The sequence below is a fragment of the Grus americana genome, chromosome 7 (genome assembly GCF_028858705.1).
Source record: "Grus americana isolate bGruAme1 chromosome 7, bGruAme1.mat, whole genome shotgun sequence".
NCBI lineage: Eukaryota > Metazoa > Chordata > Aves > Gruiformes > Gruidae > Grus > Grus americana.
In genome coordinates this window covers 6282574-6298434 of record NC_072858.1, presented here as the reverse complement: position 1 = coordinate 6298434, position 15861 = coordinate 6282574, and the positions used below count along the sequence as shown (strand labels likewise).

The window sequence follows — 15861 nt, the reverse complement described above, 5'->3', positions numbered from 1 at the left end:
GGTCCTGGTACCTTTACAGAATGCCGTCATCCCCTTTGAGGTGTTCCATGGTGGCAAGGTTCTGCGCCCTTTGATCCAATTGCAGGATGAGGGTTTAGTATATGTACTTCTTGGGCAGAAGGCATGCCAGGTGTTTTGTTTTTTTTCTTCTATGGAATATTTTGCTTGTGTCATTGCTGTAACAGTAAAATAAACACACTCAGATACTTCCTTTCACTTATACCTCAATAGATGCTTGTAACAGAGTGTTTGCATCAATTCTGCATGTACTTGATTATTGTGAAGCAGGAGCAGCACTTCTTGTAGGAAGGCTGTTGGAGAGCCTTACTGATTTTTCACCTACATAGAGCAGTGTTTATATTTCTCTTCCTATTGTAAGTGTTTTACTGAATCAGGTCCTCAGGTGAAGATGGCTGTGATGATGGTGGTTTACAATTTGATTGTGGTTTTGTCAGTAAGAAGTTCACCAAGTGATTGGTGTTACAAATCTTTTATCTGATGTAATTCTCCTCCTCTATTTTCAGATTATTCCTCTGAAAATTATACTTTATCCAGACTCACATTCTGGTGCTAACTGAATCATATTTATTGGTGTGATATATAGGAGGTCAGATGAAGAGGTCAGCTGGTCCCTTCTGGCTGCCAACTCTGTGAACTTTTGAACAGTCCTTATTCTGCAAGCAAAACAAGCAGTATTATCTGCGGAGAAAAACCCCAGTACACTTTGTGAACTGGACCGACTTAAAGTGGCGACTTCGAGTTGATCAGTCCAATGTGTAACTGGTGTTCAAAAGTCTCATTCGGAGATTGGGAATAGGGAATTCATTTTGTTGAGCAGAAAGCAACAACATGCTTGCTCTTTACTGCCATGTTGGCTTGCATCTTACGACAGAACTTGCAGTATAGTCTCTCAGTGGTTTACAGCTACATTGCAAATAAAATCACTTAGACACCTTTGACGGGCAGGTCTACGTTATGAAAGAGTGAAACAGCTGGAACAGGTATAAAAAGGAATGGAAATACTGATTTTTTTTTTTTTTCACAAACATGCTTAGTCATGACTGAAGGACTATCTAGGTACCATTAATATTATCTGGAGAGGGAATATGCATTATTAAAGATTCTTTGTAGATAATATTTTGAAATAAAACAATATAAAACCATAATACATGTGAATTCCAGTGATTCCTTCAAAGAAACTCAAAACACAAGTAATGTGAACTATAAGTCTCGACTCCCTTCAGAATCTGTGCAGAAAGGTACCAAAATTTGCAAATCCAGGATTTTTACTAGTGTTTAGATAGCCCGGTTGGCCCTAAACCAATTATCTGATGCTATCAGCAGATCAGAAAATAGAAGCAAACAATAAGAGGACAAATCAAATATTGCTTAATGTGTTTTCCTCTCATTTCAAGTCTTTTATCCCCTTTAAGTCAGCTCATAGAACCTATTCCTGTAAGACTTACATTTTCCTTCTTCATTCAAAAATTCTCTTCATCTCTGTTAATTTCTTAGAAAACCGTAGCTGCCCTATTTAAAGAGAACAGTTCAATAACAACTTTCGGGAGGCAGAGGGAGAACAGTGAGGCAGCGCAAGCCTCGAGCTAGAACACAGACCCTGGCTCTGCGGGAGCCAGGTTTCATCCTCGACTGAACAAATCCCTTCTGCTCTCTGCACTTCACCTCGCCTCCTTTGCCTTCTGTCTTTAGCTGCGAAGCTTTGTGGGACAGCATCTGCTCCCTGTGTTTGCACAGCACTTGGGATAATGGTAACCTTGTCTCAGCTGAGACCTCTCAGAGCTGCTACAATGCAAATATTCCATTTTCTGTCTTGCAGTATGTTGACAAAATCTACGGTGTTTTATCAGGCCCTGACAGAACATGTGGCTTGTCTCGGGTGAGGTTTTCCTGTGTTCAGCAACTTGTAGCATCCGGACTTTGATTGAGTTAGCTACAGGGATTGTTTAAAATATTTCATTTCTTTATACTGTGTGTTTGATTTGTTCTTTTCTCCTCTTCCAGCACTTAAAATCAATTAAATATTTGTGTCTGGAACTTGCATTGACATCTATCTTGATTTAACATTGTTTTAAACTAAATCAGGGTGATTTTCTTATTTTCATTTGTGTCAGTGTTTCTGAAGAGGGCTGGTTGGTATCTTATGTTGTTCTTGCCTTCTTTATATAAACAGTATTAATTTCAATTGATGTGGGAAGAAACCAACTTAGCAGAAGTATTTGTGTTCATGAGGAGCATTGCTGATTCGTTGGAATCTGTTGTCTTATGCAGAATGATAATTTGTATTATAACATTAGGCAGTACGTAATATGTTAGGGCAAGTGATGTGTGTGTGTGTGTGCATTTTCTTTGTGATACAGTGAGGTATTGACTCTAGCTGGTGCAGAAAAAATGATCAAATATATTCTACTGCTTGACCAGTTCTTCAGTGTAAATATCGTCTATAGGCCCAGGACTCTTCAAGAGTGAATTGTTTTTCTTAATGTTATTGACTGACATCATCTTCCAAATACAGCCGTCAAAGTTGCCTACACGGAGTGCACAGCAATGGCGTTGTCTGGGAGTATATAGTTACCTTTATAATGGATACTCCCATATCCCAGAGCATTTCGCTGTTAATTCCATGTTCTTTGCTGCTGACTCTGCACATACTGGGACACTGTTGGGTCAAGCAGTTCTTTCTGGATGTGCACACTCCAGGGTAAGGGAAGTAAATCTTACAATATTGCAATGTAAAGCTGCTCTGCAGAATATTAGTTTCATAGCTGCAAGCTAGAGCATCGTTATATTACTTTTCCATCTTATGTTAGGCATAAGGTCCCCTGGAGGAGTGTTTGTGAGTCTCCTTCCTTCCTGACCTTTAGTTTAGAGGAACACATCAACCATCTAAGGCAAAACCCGCCTTTGTGTCTAGTGCAAATATAGATCCTGCTGAACTTCCATATTCATTCATGAGCACTTCCTTCTGGCAATGTGGCAGATCCTGAAACAAACAAATTCTGGAGAATATTTCCCCAGTTTTTTGGTTTTTTTAAATATTACAAAGTTTGCTCTAAAGTCCATTTAGCCAAATCTGCTGCTGCTGTCCACCACACTGACAACTGCTGGTGAATAATAGTAATCCTGAATATGAGTCTGTGTGAACGGAACACCTACTCTATAGGTTGGGCAATATTTCTTGAAGCCCTCTAAATTGCTAGGCATTGTAGATTGCCTGAAAATGAAGCCACGAAGCACTTGCTACTTCTGCCTGGGAATACTGTCTTCAGATTCCAGTTCATCTTCTTCTGAAGATCTAAAAAATAATAACCTTAGATGGAAAATGGAAATATGAAAATAAAACTAAATTTTGAGGGGAAGTATTTGAAAGTACTTATTCCAGCATTGCACTTGATATTGAATGTCCCAGACAGATTTAGTTTTGCTCACTCCATTTACTCAACCGGAAGACGGAATGATGCCGACGAGTGCTCTCCTTACAGTCTCAGGTAAGTTTATACATGTTTCTAGTTCCAAAGGTCTGCAGAATGGAGAACCCTATGTCTGCTCACACAGATGCCAATGTGTTGTTAGACATTAAAAAAAACCAAACCCCAACAACCACCCAACTATAAAGAACTGCAGATCTTGATATAAAAGACAATGCCACAAAAATTATCTAGTGCAAGAGGAAGAGCATAAGAGAGAGCAGTGTTGCATTTTGTCATATTCCAGTGGCCATTCTAGCAAACGTGAGAGGCAGAAGAGAAAGTCTACACTGGAAAGAAGAAGAAATGTTTATTTGTTGCTTTATTGTGTCAGTTTACACTGGGTACTAAGAGCTGGAGAGGATGTTTGAAAAGGGAAGGGGTTTTTTTCCAATTTTCTGAGAGATGTGGTCAGGATTGTAGATTTATTTTTTCCGTGCTGGCTATAGCCTGTTTCCGCGTAAGACACGCTACTAATAGGAAAATACATTCATTTCAAGCATACCATGACATAAAAATGTCAGAAGAAATTATTTCTTCTTGTCTGATAGATAGCCTGAAAGGCAAAGCAAGTTTATATGACTCTTGAAGGTCTGTAGACAAGAAGGTAACACCATCTGCAAGAAATATTTTATGTATTCAGGATTGTTTGTTGTATTTTGAAGTTTGCCTTCCACTGTCTTCTGACAAGTATGGAAGCAGCACTGGGTTGAAAAAACTTGTAGGAAACCATATATTTGGTATAGTGGTTTGGTGACTGATCAGCGTTCTGTCTTGCTCTGCCACAGCCAATCTAAAGAAGTGATTTATTTGTGTGCTTGACGATGAAATGCAAATCTTCAGTAATTGCATTCAAACAGTTGTGTAGTATGAACTTATGAAACCACTCCATTGTACTGTTGGCTATAATTGACCATCCCATAGATTTATCAGCAGAACGCAAAGTAATTACTTTATCACATCTAGCATTTGGGAACACGAGGAGAAGGGATTTGAAAAGCCTCAGCAGGAGGTTAGAAAAAAGATGCGTGTCTGACCCAGCCCTGATGGTGATTTTACCATTAAATTCACTGATAGCAGAATCAGCATTATGAATGTGACCTCTTACCTCTTATAGAGGTGTTTAGATATCATAAAGATAAAACGTATAAAGGTAGTCAAAAAAAGGATTTCAAATGCTCGGATAAATATTTATAATTTTGCTGTCTGTGGTTTATGCGCTTACGTTCTGTTTTGATCTCTGCAGTCAGGAGAAAAATTGAGTATGACATTTGTGGAGAAAATAGAAGATGTATTTCACAGAGCTACCTGTTCAGCTACAGCACTAATTTTCCTACAGCAAAAAAATGTTCAAATGTTTTTTTAAAAAAAAATTTAAAATGCATATTTAAAAAAAAAAGAAAAATCCATCCAGTATTTCTCTGGGAGGTGAACAGCTGCAAGAGGAAAGAAGTTCAGTACAGAAACATGGTGCCTGAGTTCTGTCGTCACTGCCAGTTGTGTATTTTCTATAGAAACAGGTTAATGGAACCTAAAAATCTCATTTCAATGTAATTCAATTGCAGTACAAACTGACTGAATCCTTTTCTGCTTTGAACCTTAACTTTTTAGAATAGGTCTAAAATGAGGAAAGATGTGCCGAAGGTTAAGAATAAAAGAGCTTTTGTGACTCAAGTTAAAAATTGGCCTAAATGTTTAATTTAATGCGCAAATAAAATCAGGGATTCTTTCCACAGCTGATGTCTACCCCAGAGGAAAAAGGTAAATTACTAAAGGAAAAAAAAATTCAATTGCTATTGGATAGATAGAGGCACCACGGTATTTGCAGACACGTCAGATTATGTGACAGCTGAGTATCTGTGAGAAAGAAGTCAACTTGCTTTGCACTGTTCACTTGCCTGCTTGCTTGCATTGCCGCACAGGTGACACCACTGCTGTGGAGAAAATACGTGCGTCATGGATCTTGTGGGAGACTTCCTTTTCCCAAAGAACTGTGTTTTTATTAAAGTTTGTCAGATCATGATTGCTTTATTAAAACAAAACAAGAAAACCCTCTACCTAGGCAACTTGCTACCTCCCTTGAAAATACTAACTTATATCAGCATCATTTATATGGTTACATAGGACTCACCATTCAAATTATGAAACCCCTCAATTTTTTGCAGAGAGGTCTTCTCAACTTGCCTTAGCTCCTAGTGTCACCCTGGTAAGTCCAAGACTTCTCTGCAGTAGAAGGATCCCGCTGCCAGATCTTAAGGGATAGTATTGTACAGTGTTAATGACAAAAAACTGTAATTATGTCTTTTTCTTTATCAGTTGCATTTTCAGGCCTTGGCTTTACCACCTTCTACTTAGCTGGAAAGTTACACTGCTTCACGGAAAACGGCCGGGGGAAGAGCTGGCGGCTTTGTGCAGCAATTCTCCCACTCTACTGTGCCATGATGATTGCCCTGTCACGTATGTGCGATTACAAACATCACTGGCAAGGTGAGCCATGGAGATACCTTTTTTTTTCCTACTTTTTTTTTTTATTAGCCTTGTATTTCTTTGATTTTTTTTTTTTTTTCATTAAATGACATGAGTTAAAACATGACAGTATGCTACAGATTTTCCTTGTTTCTGGACTGATGCTGAGGGTTTTAATGTCTGAAAATATTGCAGGGGCCCTTTTCCATTCTATATTTTTATATACGCAATTTACATCGTCATATTTACATATAAATCTCCACCAGTGGGTTTTTTTACATCGTCATTTTTTACAAATATATACCAGTGCCATAGCTGTCTTGGATGTATCCAGCTGTAGTCTGGATGTGGCCCATCAGAGTGGCTCTGTCGTGTGGCCTAGTCCTTGCCTACTGCTTTTCCAGGTACCTCCAGGTACCTGTTGGGTGCGTGCGTGATTGCTAATACGTGGGTGCGTGTGCGTTAGACTACACTGAAGCATCTGTATGTAGCTAGTCATGGCAAAGATGTGCTCAGTCATTTGCCTACGTTCTGGTCATTTGATGCACATGATGTAATATGCTGGTTTTCATTCAAATCAAAGTATATTGGGCGTGAGGTGGGTTCGTGGCCCCCTTGAGAAGTATAGAGACATTGCACCAAGCTACATAGCACAGGTTGTAACAGATTCTGCCCACACCGAAAACCTTGCTGCAAAGTTTGGTGTTTTCTGTTCTCTTAATTTTTTTGGCCAAGGTTGTAATTGCTCCCATGGTCTCAATTCCACACTTTTCAAAGCCAGGTCCTACTTAAGGAAGAGAAATGTTTTATCTTCTTGTTACACCCTATTAAAAATGATTTTCCATAGCTTTGGGCTGCAGTTATTTCGAGGCTGATATTTTTTTATATTGACCGGATGTTAGCGTGATGGATTCAGTATGATACCATGCATGTGGTACCAATACATATTCATTAATTTGTAACTGCAAATAAATGCTGAATGTGTTCAATATGGATGAGTAGGTCATTGAAGCAGCATGCAGTGTCTTCGTTCATTGTAAAGTACATCCACAAAGCTAAACATGCCACAGAGTCTTAAACCTTACCTTTGTGAGGGAATGACAGTTATTGACAGAACGGGAGATGGCTTGTAAGACTCTCACGGCAGAATTTGATATCTTGGTGAGTTGTGTAAAATGTCTGATGAACCTGCGTCCTTAAAAGTCTACATATAATGGATGACGGGGGAATATTCTTGAGTGAAGCATCGACAGTCCGAAGGATGCTTAATCCGAATCCCTTTTTCATTTACTTTTTACTGTTGCTAGTGGAAACTTTTGGATCTTCATATTACGTGAGCATTCTCATGTAAATGAGGCATAGTTATAATACAGTGTAACTAAAGCAGATACCTTTCAGGAGGTTTCTTAATGAGGTTGAGTTAACTAGCACTGACCTTCATAGCTTCAGGGCAACGGCGCAGCATCCTCTCTTCCCTCAGGGTAGGCACTTCTGGAGTGTGACACCAGTCAGACCAGCTGCATCTGTCACAGGAAGACTATTGTCCCAGAGTCCTTTAAAATTCAGGTGTGAGATGTAACTGATATAGAAGGCTATGCTATTTATTAATTACACACTTAGTAATATAAGTTACCATTAGGTCAGAATTACACCACACCTTTCCCTCCCACACTGAGTCTTTCAGACATGGTCCTGGTAGAGTGTATGGCAGGTTGTCCATGTGGCTTCCCTCCAGCATCCACAGGTCAGTTTACTACTGTCTGTCAGCATCTGCACTTTCACTGTCAGAAAACCCTACCATCTATTAATTCTCTTACCATTTCTTGACCCTCTTTTTCACCACCTTTGTACCTGCTTTTCTCCACTCACGTCTCCTCCGAAGTAACCCACCCTGTAATTACTTTTCCCCTATTTATCCCCATATTCCTATCAGAAATACCAGACTTGATATTTCTATTATTGTTATGTAGGTCATCTTGGCTTTATGTGGTATTGCTGTTATGGTACTTGCAAATTGTACTGCCCTTGAGGTCCTGAGTGCTCCTTTCAATTACCTGCTTCATACATATTGTTTACCTGTTTTCGAAGACGTATCATTCTGTGGGTTCCTCTACATAGTTTTGATTAAGTAGAGCATATCTCTGTCCCACTGAGTATTTCTTATACTGCAGTCAGCATACCAGAGCAAGACTCATCCATGCTTTTCCTTGCTCGGTTTTTTGGTTTGTGCAGCATCCTGTTCTCCCATAGCTGCTTAATCACCAACCATTACCCTTGACATGTTCTTTAAGGAGCCTCCTGGTTTCCTGCAGAGACCTTGTCTTGTTACAGGGCTCATTACTCTTCTTTGCTCACCGACACTCAGAGTCGGAGAGATCCTCCCACACAAAGCTGCTGAACGTGAGGTGCGTGCCTCGCCAGGCTGGCGGGCGGGAGAGACGGCAGCTGCGGGTCTCGTGCTCAATGTGTGATGCTTGGCTGGTTTGAACTCTGTTAGAGAGTGTGAATGAGTGTGAAAGGGAGCGTACAGGTTTACTCTCAAGCTTTGAACCCACCTTTGCAGATTGCGTTATCTCTTGCCAAAAGTAAGAATTATTTCTGTACTGAAGCATGTGCTACGAGGCAGATTATTATGGTGTATTTTATATATGATAGAAGAAAACTACACCCAAGGGGTTGTGACTGTGTCCATTACAGCCTCTCATATTTTTGTCTTTGAAGTTTAAGGAGATGGAGCTGAAAACTCAGCTCTCCCCAAGCTAAAAACGCTGCTGTCAGGCATTATGCTGCAGGTGATGACCTGTGCTTTTACCTGAAAGAACTGCGTTCTCAAGGGAGGGACTAGTTCACTCTGTAATACACAGCACAGAAGCTCAGGCCTCATCTTTTATGCTCGGCAGAGTCAACAGATTGTGTTAAATTACTTATGGTGGCTTTGTGATAGAGTCTTAACTATGCTGTGGGGAATGAGCAACGACCGTCAATGTAATGTCCAAAACTTAGCATACTGTAGGTGAAAGATGGAGTGGAGTACCCTTACATTAAAAAGCCATTAAGTAGGCTCAGAACGTTAATATTATGAGCACTTTATGAGCTCCCTTCACTTTGGCTGAAAAATGTGGTATTCAAGATCTTAGTGTTGGTATTGGTGAATATTAGGATATTTTACTATGAACTGTGAATGTATTGACTGCTTTTAAGTCCCTAGATCTCTGTAGAGGCTTATAACTCTGAAAATGTTAATTTACTCATGAAATAAGTGGAAATTTTGTATGAAAAAAGTAAAGATAAATACTGAGACTGAAAGAATATTCTTTTTCCTATATTGGCAAAGTAAAAAAAAAAAAGAAAAAAAAAAAGGAAGCTGTGGCTACTGTGAGCTCAAACAAAACACAGAGTTGTTGTCTTGAAAAACAGGAGTCAAAACAGCTGCCTGTGTGTTTGCTCAGTACCCCCAGTCAAAGTCAGTAAGATAGAAATCTTTGGCATAACGATGATCTACTAGATGATCTTTGAGGTCCCTTCCAACCCACACCATTCTGTGATTCTATGATAAGTCATGTACTGAATTTATATTACTGTGGTGCCCAAACCAAGGCCCAGAGTTGCATAAATTTTTAAGTAAGTGTTTTGAAAGAAATTATCTAGGCAAGTTTTCAGCAAGTCTTGAAATACAGGGGAACGTATGGAGAACTGGCAGAAGTCTGGTGTTTCTCCATAAAAATAGTAATCATAGCTTTGACCTCATTGTTAAGCAAAATAAAAAACCAGCTGGAACAGGATTCAACCAACCACAGTTAAAGGAAGCTAATCTGAGAATTGCAACCAGCACAGGTTTATAGAAAATGAATCTCGTCACAATAACTAAATATTTTACAAGTTGATTGATGCAGTAATAGTATACTATAGTGAAAATTGTTGTCCTTGGTACCTTTGGTACCATGACAGTTTGACAGGGACAGTCCAAATGGTACAAAATCAGTCACCTACCGTTATGGGTAGGATAAGCTTCTGTCTGCTTGCAAATACTGTGTACACACAATCACCTTTTAATATCTTATTTGAGTCTCTGGTACGTTTGTTTGTGATAGATTTATGATGTCATTTTGCATGTAGGAAGAGACCATAGGATTAGAAGGGACCTCCCAGTTCATTCAGTCTAGTCCTCTTCCTCAACAGATAACTGTGACTTATTATCACATTTCTTAAATTTATCCATCTCAATTTTAATTTTTTCAGGTTTTCTTACCCTAGCTATTCTTGTTAAAAGGCTCTTCAGAATCTCACTCCTCCGAAGATTACAAGCCATTTATTACCCACTGAAAATTGAACATGCCCTTTGTCCTAATATATACTAGACTGACAAACTAGGGCATTTAATCCGTATTTATCTATTTTAGACAAAAATCATTTGTATTGATTAACCTTTCTTTGTCATTAAACTCAACAATTTGCTATTTTTATTACACTGCAGTTTCTTTGTAACTGAAAGTAAAACACAGAAACACAGGTATACACAGATGATACGGTGCTTAGTAAGCCTTGTTAAAATAAAACGTGGTGTCAAGCCATATTCTAGCCAGTGCCTTTTGCCTCGCTTTTATTATTGTTTGTGTTCAAATCTGAGGCTTTCAAAGTCAGTGTGTATTTTCAGTGAAGTTTTGCTCTGGTTGCTTGAAAATGAAACACAAGATCAGGTGAGTGTATTAGCAAGAAGCAAGGAGAGCCTGACAACAGAACAAAACCTCTTACCCTTCGGGTGCTATGCGGTTCCCATGGAAAACTCGAAATTGCCCATGTGTGAGAGCTGCAAATATCTCATTCAATGGCTTTATTTTATTTTATCTAATTTTATTTTCCAGTAGGAGTATAGGATTGTAAATAGCATAAAAGAAAGATATTCAAAAGGTATTAAATCAGATAACAGGCACGCTTAGTCTTTGACCTTTCAGGTGCTTTTAGGAAGAATTCAAATTGTTCTTGACAGCTGCCTTTCTCAGGGGCCTTTGAGGAGCTGGAAGTGAAATGAATTGTTGTAGCTACAGTGGCCCACTTCCTGAAGGAAGATAACTTTTCATCCTACATCCTACCTGCTCCCTGTCTGCATTGGAGAATGCCTTCTGGAATATAAAACAGTCAAAAGTAGAGCTAGCATTTTAACTGCCATCTTTCCTGGGGGTACTTAGGCAGAGACAAGGAGCAGACTGTAGCCAGTGCAATAGTTTGAGGTGTACCTGTCAGTGGGAGAGCTCTGGATGCTGTAAACAGCATGGTTCACTGTAGTGTTCATAAACAGAAAACCTGGTGGTGGTCATCGTAAATCATGGCAAACTGAAAGACGATGTGGGTTGCCTACCCTTAAAGGCTAGTCAACGGTGAGCTGGAACATCACAAATGTTTAATGCCCCATGGAAACCATTCTTATTTCCCTTGTTCATCTCCTGAAACATAGCCAGCCATCTACATTTGGATATTCAAAATGTTAGAGATGTCCCCCCAAAAATACTGATTTTATGTCTTCTACGTGATTGTGGTATTCGGCCCCAAATTCTTTCTGAATTCACATTTTCTGGATTAAACACTTCCAGGTTGACCAAAGGTCTTTTATTTACAGTTGTCACTACTTGCTGTCTTTTCCATGGTAACATACTTCTGGTTCTGTTGTTTTTTCTTACCTAGATGCTTTCGTTGGAGGGATCATTGGCCTCATATTTGCTTATATTTGCTACAGACAGCACTACCCTCCTTTGGGTAATACAGCTTGTCATAAATCTTACGTCAGCCTGCTAGATCAGAATTCTGTGAAGAAAGAAGAGAGACCTACAGCAGATAATGCTACTGGCCTGCCTCTAGAGGGAATAACCGAAGGTCCTGTATGACTTTAAGAAATGTGCAGAATGAACTTTTAGCCTTCTCACATTTCCTCCAAACTGGTCTCTTAACACGGTGTTTCTTACTGTATGTGGTTTTTTTTCTTTTGTTTATTTCCTTTTTATAAAGAAAAATGAAATATTTTATTTTTAATGCCATAATATCATCATACTTTTGAAGTTAAATTTTGAGTTCATATTGACTTACTGAATTATCTGTTTTCGGTCTACTGCAAACACACTACTTGAGGGAAGGGGAAAGAATATTAATAAAAACAATCTCATGTGGAGAATGGTTAAGAGAGTAATTTTAAGATGTGATTGAGGATATAGTAGATCTGGAAACAGATTTTCTGAAGTACTCGTGTCTCCTAGAAAGTTCGCGTCGTCTTCAGCACTCATTGATTTTGATGGGTGATGAGTACACACAGCACTTTTCATCAGATGTTCAGCATCTGTTGTGGCCAGCCATTTTGTCATATAATTTGATAAGTTGGGCATCATCCTTATGTTTATCTTGTTGCCTTCGAACATAAAAATCTCCACATGCTGGTAGAACTTCATATTAATTGTCAAGTTTCGACAAGGTCATTCTGAGCTACTAATGATCAAGCAACCAAAAGGTATGAATGGTTAAGTGTTTGTAAGAGCCAAGCCTCGTGCATTAGTAGTTCCACAGGATGATGCTGATATTCAAGAAATTCCACACTGTTGAAATTATCAGCTTGCAATAACATATATGTTCATAGGATGGATTAGAAACTTGGTATTACATCATTAGCAATTTTTGAGAGCTCTTGCAGTAATTACCATCAAAACAAAATGAAAGAAAAGAACACCCATGACATTCAACAAGCTGAAGTCTTTAAAAGAAATTTTAAAAAATTCTGAAACTGTGAAGATAAAGAAACACAATGTTTTCTGTGAATCTCGGTGTGCCACGTTCATTCTTGTGTAGTGACTCACTGCAGCATTGGTGATCTAAAGAAATGCAAACATTTTCATTTGTGACTTTGGGCACACAACCATGAATGCTTGTGGTGGTCTCCAGCACTGTAACATATCCAGAAGAGTGCTGGAGACAGGTTTCCACTAGACCCATTCCACATTTTCAGCTCATCATGTTCTTGAGCATGGTGCTTGCGAAGGTTGGCTTGGTACCTGAATTGAAACTCACCTGAATCAAAACACTGTTGGTATGGAGAAGATTACTAAGTGTATGACTTTAGTTAATTTATTATTGGTAGGATCCTGTTTTGTTATGTATGCACTATGCAGTATACATCACATTCCTGTGAAATGACGTACCTTTGGATGGCAGAATGTCAGATTCCAGAATTTTTTTTTTTCTTAGATATCCTGTGAAAATGCAGGCAAATGTTCCAGACCGCATCTTGGCAGTTGAACATTGCTTAGCTGGAGCTGCTGGTTAAAGCGATCAAGATAGCGTTGATCAACGACCGTTATTACGGTGCTTTAGACTGGAGGAGACTGCTGCCATAATTATAATTTATGTGTTCCTGTTGGAATATGTATTGGCCTTGTAGGCATTCTGTGATTCAAACAGCTCAATGTCTTTATGTAAGGCTTGTCATTTACTTTTCTCAAAGGTAAGCTTTGTAGACTTTTTGAGAAGAGCTACTTCCTGATTGGCAACACTTGAATTTTTATAGAAAACAAGTAAATTAGAATCCCTTGAAAAATAAATGTAATCATTGTGTACAAGAGGATGCAACCTTACTATGTATGCACTTACATGATATTTGAAAATAACTATACATAGGAAGTGACATTAAGGAACAGAATATAATCGGCATGAACCCAGGAGGGTTCTGTAGAAATTAGGCCTGATCTACTTGTAAAATTGGTACTAGTTTGACTGTGTCAGTTAGAGGCAGGATTTTTTACTGACAGTTACAGTATTCTGAGCTCTAGAGTAGAGACAGTTACCCAAACATAACTGGGGTTTTGCTGATATATATATGCTAGTTCATAAAACTAGCATCAGCAAAGCAAAATTATTCTGGCATTGCGTTTACACTGGATGTGACAGAACACTCTAGTGTAACTGAGGTCTTATTCTAGAAATCCACACAGTTTAGTGGAAGTTTAATCTTTCTATAAAGTTTTTAAACCATCCTACAGAATTCTGTAACAGGGATATCATTTTCTATTACTTCATATGGGAGGATTAATGAAAGCCCTAGAGCAAGGGTATCATGTCTTTACATTGTATAGGGCTCAGCCATTAGCTTTTTCTTTCAGCAGGAACCCTAGTCTTCCAGGTTATATGCAAATGTTTAAAAAAAAAAAAAATCTTAAATCAAAATTAGAAGTTTAATACTGATGCATAGAGCATTTTGCATGTTTTTATATAGATCTGGCTTATTCTCAAAAATGAGTGGGGCCTCCTAACTGTGCTGTACACATTCCCAGTATTTTAATGGCTTTTGATACAAACAAGCTATCTTCTTTGGGATGGGAAAAGCTTATACAGCCCTCAAATGAGTAGTGGCTGTTAAAAGATTGGAATATGAAGTGTAATGCAGCATAAATACTTACATTGCAAGAGTAATTGGTGAACTTTGCAAAGCAGTAAAGAATAACATTTTAATGGGAATAATTAAATTGAAAGTCATAAAATAGACAATGTAAAAGCTTTGATTAAAATGTAATTAAAATTATGAAAGACTTAATGAAGTGAAACTTGCGGAGGGATCTGTAGGCACTGTAATTACCAGTGCAAAGTCAGTGTAGGGAAGGCATTTTTGTGGATCAATGTATTTTAATCTCATGCTTTCTCAATGTGAAGGAAATGTAATGTTGTAACGCACCAATAAAGCTACACATGAATGTGGGTTTGCAGATCTGTGTGTTATCATTTTTTTGAGAAGGCTAAAAGTTACCAAGTTAGTTTCCTTAATAAACCACATGGAATATTACAAAAAAACCAAGCCCTAATGTGCCTGTGTTATTGATAACAACAGTTCCAAAAGTCATTACCGATACCACTAAAATGGAACAGCCTTCCTCCTTTAACCAAAATATGCTATCCAACTTTCATCCAGGAAAATGTACAGCGTAAATCTGCAAGGTTGAAATTTTGAAATACTGAACCAGCTAAACTGCAACAGGTCCCTTTCATCTGCAAGTTCCATATCTCAAATAATACTCGGAGTGCCATATTTAATAACAAATGTGGTTTGACTAAAAAAAGATAGCAAAATCTGATCAAACACAGCAGAAATGTCCTGAAACCAAGCATGAGACCGCGAACTAGTCAGCAAAATGTCCCCATAGTGAACGCGTGTCTCGGGGAACGTGTTAGGAATAGAGCTGGAGCGTTTATGATGATTCATTCTCAGATTTTGTGGTGTGCAATTTAGTTTGATTTGGCCCTCTATTCTTTCCCCTGCATACAGCAAGTTCTTCCTATTTAATGTGAAAAGACAATCTCATTTTCCTTCTTTCTTTCTTTCCATGACAAAAATACTGTGCTAGGGATAGGGGGGGGGTGGTTTATGGTACCACAATTCCATTGACTTCAGTGGAACTGCTCTGGATCGCTAAGCACATCACATCCAGTAGGTGGAATAAAGCCTTCACACAGTTTTTGCTTGCACTCTTGCGGTTTTAGGAGTATAATTAGCAAAATATTGCAACTCATTTGTCTGCAATTTTGTTTTCTTGTGATAACATATATCTGTCCCAAGTCAGAAAACTGTTGGGTTGCTCTGACCTAATGGAAGGGGAGAAGTCTTGCATGGAGTTCTTTCACAAGAATAGTCGTCTTATCAAAGGAAAATTTGAGATTTTGGTCTTCTGGCTCTGTAGGCTGGATCTTGCTTCTGGTAAACTCTCCTCAACTTAAATGTGAAAAGGAGAGCCTGGGGTTCCTTTCCAGACACACGTGTTATATTGCAGTAGTCATCCTGCCATGGGTGTGCTCTAAAGTTTCAGGGCTTGTGTGCCTAAACATTTGTCTTGGGAAGGACGGTCTAAAAATTCACAGTTGCCATCCCAACCGGGCAGGCAAAAAA

At 38.7% G+C, this 15861-nt stretch overlaps 1 protein-coding gene across 1 annotated transcript in view; it reads left to right on the top strand.

Moving 5' to 3' along the window:
• Window positions 1–14681, top strand: part of PLPP4 (phospholipid phosphatase 4) — a 66006-nt gene extending 51325 nt beyond the window's left edge. The window contains exons 6-7 of the mRNA XM_054831925.1: window positions 5802–5972; window positions 11631–14681. Of these exons, the coding sequence (XP_054687900.1) occupies window positions 5802–5972; window positions 11631–11830 (371 nt within the window). The 3' untranslated portion in view covers window positions 11831–14681. The remainder of the gene's footprint in view (window positions 1–5801; window positions 5973–11630) is intronic.
• Window positions 14682–15861: the final 1180 nt, after the last annotated feature.